We start from the raw sequence: 3979 nt of genomic DNA on the forward strand, positions 1-3979 counted from the left end.
GGCAGTGAATCCCTTTCTAGAGCAGCTAGTATGTTTATCTTTTTCCCTTTTCATATATTTTTCCAAAGACGTCCAGTGAACCAGTCTATTCACTTATCCTTTCAGCACCTTGGTATATCCATTAGCAATAAGAACACAGAAGAGTACAGGGTCAGGAGGGGTCAGGAGTGACCTGCCATGCACTATGTACCTCAGGACGGGAGAAAGCAATGGGAAAAGAACAAGTTGAGCCTGCCTTCCCCTCCCAACCACCATCACAACACTATGGCCAGTCCCTGGGCCTGATTCCTGCTCCACTGCTTGCTTGGCCAGTCGCTGTCCCATCTTGAAAGGCTCCTTGCACTAAGCAGAAGGGGACAGAATATGCTAAATAAGCCTTATGCTGTGCAGGTGCCACTGCTAGATGTTGGCTGACAGGGGCACATGACTTTATGTTAGAGATCATAGACTGGCAATCTATTGTTTGCACCTTGCTTGAGAATCCTTTTTTAAAAACTGAATTAGTTGCCAAATTTTAAGTTCCAATAGACTTCCCATAAAAACTGGGATTTCTGTTTCTCTTGAAAAATTTAAGACCTGCAACCTTGGGCTTCCATTCTCACAGTTCCCGTCACTTCGCAACTGCTTCTCAACACTGAGGATGAGGGTTGATCACTACCAATAATCATCTTACACTCAGTTCATATCATTTTTATTTACATTACTTACTTGGCTCCTGTAGACATCTGAAATTGCCACCTCCCGTCCATCCCTTTCACCCCTTACCTATATCCACAGGATCTTTTGTGGGACTCCACTTGTCTGCCAAGGTCCTAGGGATTGCATGCACATTCTCAATGTCTTTGGACTGGAATGGCAGGATGAAGAAAAAGATGCATCTTCAATCAACATTTGGAATAGTGAATTCATCTATTGGCTTATGGTCAGCTGGACATGGTTCCAGACTTCTAGAATATATACCATACCCACTCTTACCCTTTCCTCTCATTAAAGAAAAAAGGTAACTTAGACAGTGTTGGGTCTACAGTAATTTTATTGTAACAGAGAAACCAGGCTACAGTAAGTCTACATGATTAGAGCAGATGGTGGTTATCTTTCCAAAGGGTAAAGCCTGAGCCCAGCTGGTAGCACACAAAGCTCCGAATATCCTCTTTCTTGGTACTACCCTGCACTATGATGTGAGATGAGTGACTGCACAACCACACTCAAGCAAGGGAGAAGGTCCACCTGGGCAGAGGCAACACCCTGATAGGAGACAATTACACAATCATTGAAGAGGATGCCGAGATAAAGTGCAGTTACCTACTCTCCACTATTCTTTGCCCAGAAAGGTGAGGGTTATGGTATGAGCAAAAAATTATGTTCTCCTTTCTTAAATAAATCTGATAGGATGGGGTTGTCAGTCAATCAAGCAGTAGAATGGGATGAAAATCTAGGCTAGTTAAAAATTTTGGTGCCTAAGGAAAAGAACAGCAATGATAAGGGAGAAGAACGAACCTTCTCTTTTTCTCAAATAAGAAACAGCATCTTTTATCTTCCTTGCTGCAGTGGCAGCAGACTCATTGGTAAAACACAATTTCTGCAATATGGTCTATTGATAAGGTTGCTCCATTACAGGACAAACATGAAGCTGACGGTTAACGACAGAACTAGGTCTTCTCTTAAAGCTGCTAATATGTGCTATTTCTCACGAGGAACCCCTGACATCATAAGATACTTCAATTAAAGCTTCTGAAATATTACAATGGCATGATTGACAGGTTTTTTGGTGCTATGACTTTCTTGCATATGTAAACTCTTTTAGAAAAGTTGGAGTTAAAAGGATGGGGGAGAGTTTGGTTTAGAGCCACAAAGTTCCAGACACCAGCCATGGATGCCTCTGCCCTATGTTACTGCATGTTCTTTTCTAACAAACACATTCGATCGCCGAGTGTTATGCACTCTGGTTGAAAGAGATAATCCACGTACCACCATCTACCCTCCCTCATGCTCCGTATGAAGCTCACAACAGCAGAAGCTGAAGACAGAAAGGTTGTCTCTGTTCCTTCGCACCAGGGAAATTACTTGGTGACCTGGTGAATGGCATGGGCAAGGTAGCCCACATTGCTGGAGGTAACCCCTGCCACAGAAATGCGGCCATCCTTTGTCATGTAGATGGAGAACTCCTTGGTCAGCCGCTCCACCTGCGAAGAGCAAAGAGCTTGGGTACCTCTTCCCAGTCAGGGAAATTTCCCAGCCCTGGCATGGCATAATAGCCAATTTGTTAAAATAGGAAAACAGAAGTTCTATTTTCTCACTTAAGCCCTATTCACAGAATTTGCTGTGCTAACTTAGAGTGACAGAAGACCAAGAAGCTATTTTGAAACAGGACGATGAATTCTGAGGCTGGAACAGGTGAAAAAAAAAAAAAACAGATTCAGCAGAGCCAGAATTCAGTTATGAAACAGTTATTTCTCCTCTCTTTCTTCAGAGAAGCAGCAGTGATCATGAACATAATTGTAACAAATTCTATGGCTGGGTATGGTGGCTTACACCTGCAATCCTGGCAGTTTGGGAGACCGAGGTGGTAGGATAGCTTGAGGCCAGAAGTTTGAGACCAGCCTGGGCAATATAGTGAAACCCCATCTTTACAGAAAAATTAAAAATTAGTCGGATGTGGTGGCATGTGCCTATAGTCCCAGCTACTTGGGAGGCTAAGGTGGGAGGATTGCTTGAACCCAGCAGTTTGAGGTTGCAGTGAGCTATGATTATGCCACTGTACTCCAGCCTGTGTGACAGAGGGAGACCCTGTCCCTTAAAAAAAAAAAAAAACCACCCAAAAAACCAACAACTCTGCTCTTCAGAAGTCTGCAAGTTCACGGGGGATACAGATAGGTAAACAACTAATTTAAAAAAACAAAATGAATGAAAAAACAAACAAAATGAATGCTACATAATACCTTTACCTAAAAGGGCTCCAAAAGAACTATTTTTAGGGTAGCCCTGAATAGTTAGGTGACCTATGAGGAATTTATCTGGTTTGCAAAGACAGGCTAATTGGTCAGCTGCAGAGAAATTAGGAATCCACTCACCTGTTCAGGCTTTAGCCCCGTGAAACAAAACATGCCAATCTGGTCACTGATGTGTTGCCAGTTGTGAGAGGAGCCTTCCTTCTTGAGGTTAGAGACCAGCTGAGTTCGCATGCCAATGATGCGGTCAGCCATGCCTTTCACTTCTTGCAACCATTGTTTTCGCAAATCTGGGGTGGTTAGAATGGTAGAGGCAATGCGGGCCCCATTGAGAGGAGGGTTGGAATACATGGGACGGATCAAGATCTTCAGCTGTGACTCCACCCTTTTGGCTTCATCCGCGTCTTTGCAGATCATAGTGAAGGCTCCCACACGTTCACCTGAAAAGATAAAATGGATTTCATCTTCTAGTTCTTCTACCCAATATGCTAAACCAAATCATGATTAAATTTGCTATATATTATCTGTTTCCATCAGAAGGACCAGAAAAACAATTGTTTATTGTAAATGAAAAGTTTTTAACAACCAGAATGGTAAATTGAGGCACAAGAGAAAGTTTGAGTATTCAAACGTCTCTTTATTGTATCTATTTTCTTGGCTCATGGATCAGTTACTTTTGTTTAAAGCAGCAGCAATCAATTTTCCTTGATGGAGGAATTTAAGGACACTGAAAAAGATATAGCTAAAAAAAATCAGGCAAATTCATTATACCAGTCTTTCCTCCCTGGGTAAGGAGGGACATGGACGGACACACACACACACACACACACACACACACACACACACACACACACACCAAACTCTATGTATTTGTGGCATCTTCTCTCAGCTCTTCTTCAATCTCAATGAGAACACATATCACCCTGGGTTCTGTAGCTTACCATATAAGCCCATGTTCTTGGCATATGATTGGCAGAGACAAACATTAATGCCCTGTTCAATGAAGTGGCGCACAGCCCAGGCATCCTTGT

General features: G+C 42.7%; 1 protein-coding gene across 1 annotated transcript in view; it reads right to left on the bottom strand.

The window, feature by feature from the left end:
* Positions 1-1015: 1015 nt before the first annotated feature.
* The window catches only part of GOT2 (glutamic-oxaloacetic transaminase 2, mitochondrial), a 33763-nt gene continuing 30799 nt past the window's right edge, over positions 1016-3979 (bottom strand). Inside the window, exons 6-8 of the mRNA XM_012647842.1 lie at positions 3890-3969; positions 3072-3388; positions 1016-2183 (exon numbers count right to left, since the gene is read on the bottom strand). Coding sequence (XP_012503296.1) covers positions 2061-2183; positions 3072-3388; positions 3890-3969 — 520 coding nt within the window. The 3' untranslated portion in view covers positions 1016-2060. The remainder of the gene's footprint in view (positions 2184-3071; positions 3389-3889; positions 3970-3979) is intronic.

This window comes from Propithecus coquereli, unplaced genomic scaffold (genome assembly GCF_000956105.1).
Source record: "Propithecus coquereli isolate 6110/MARCELLA unplaced genomic scaffold, Pcoq_1.0 Scaffold272, whole genome shotgun sequence".
Lineage (NCBI taxonomy): Eukaryota > Metazoa > Chordata > Mammalia > Primates > Indriidae > Propithecus > Propithecus coquereli.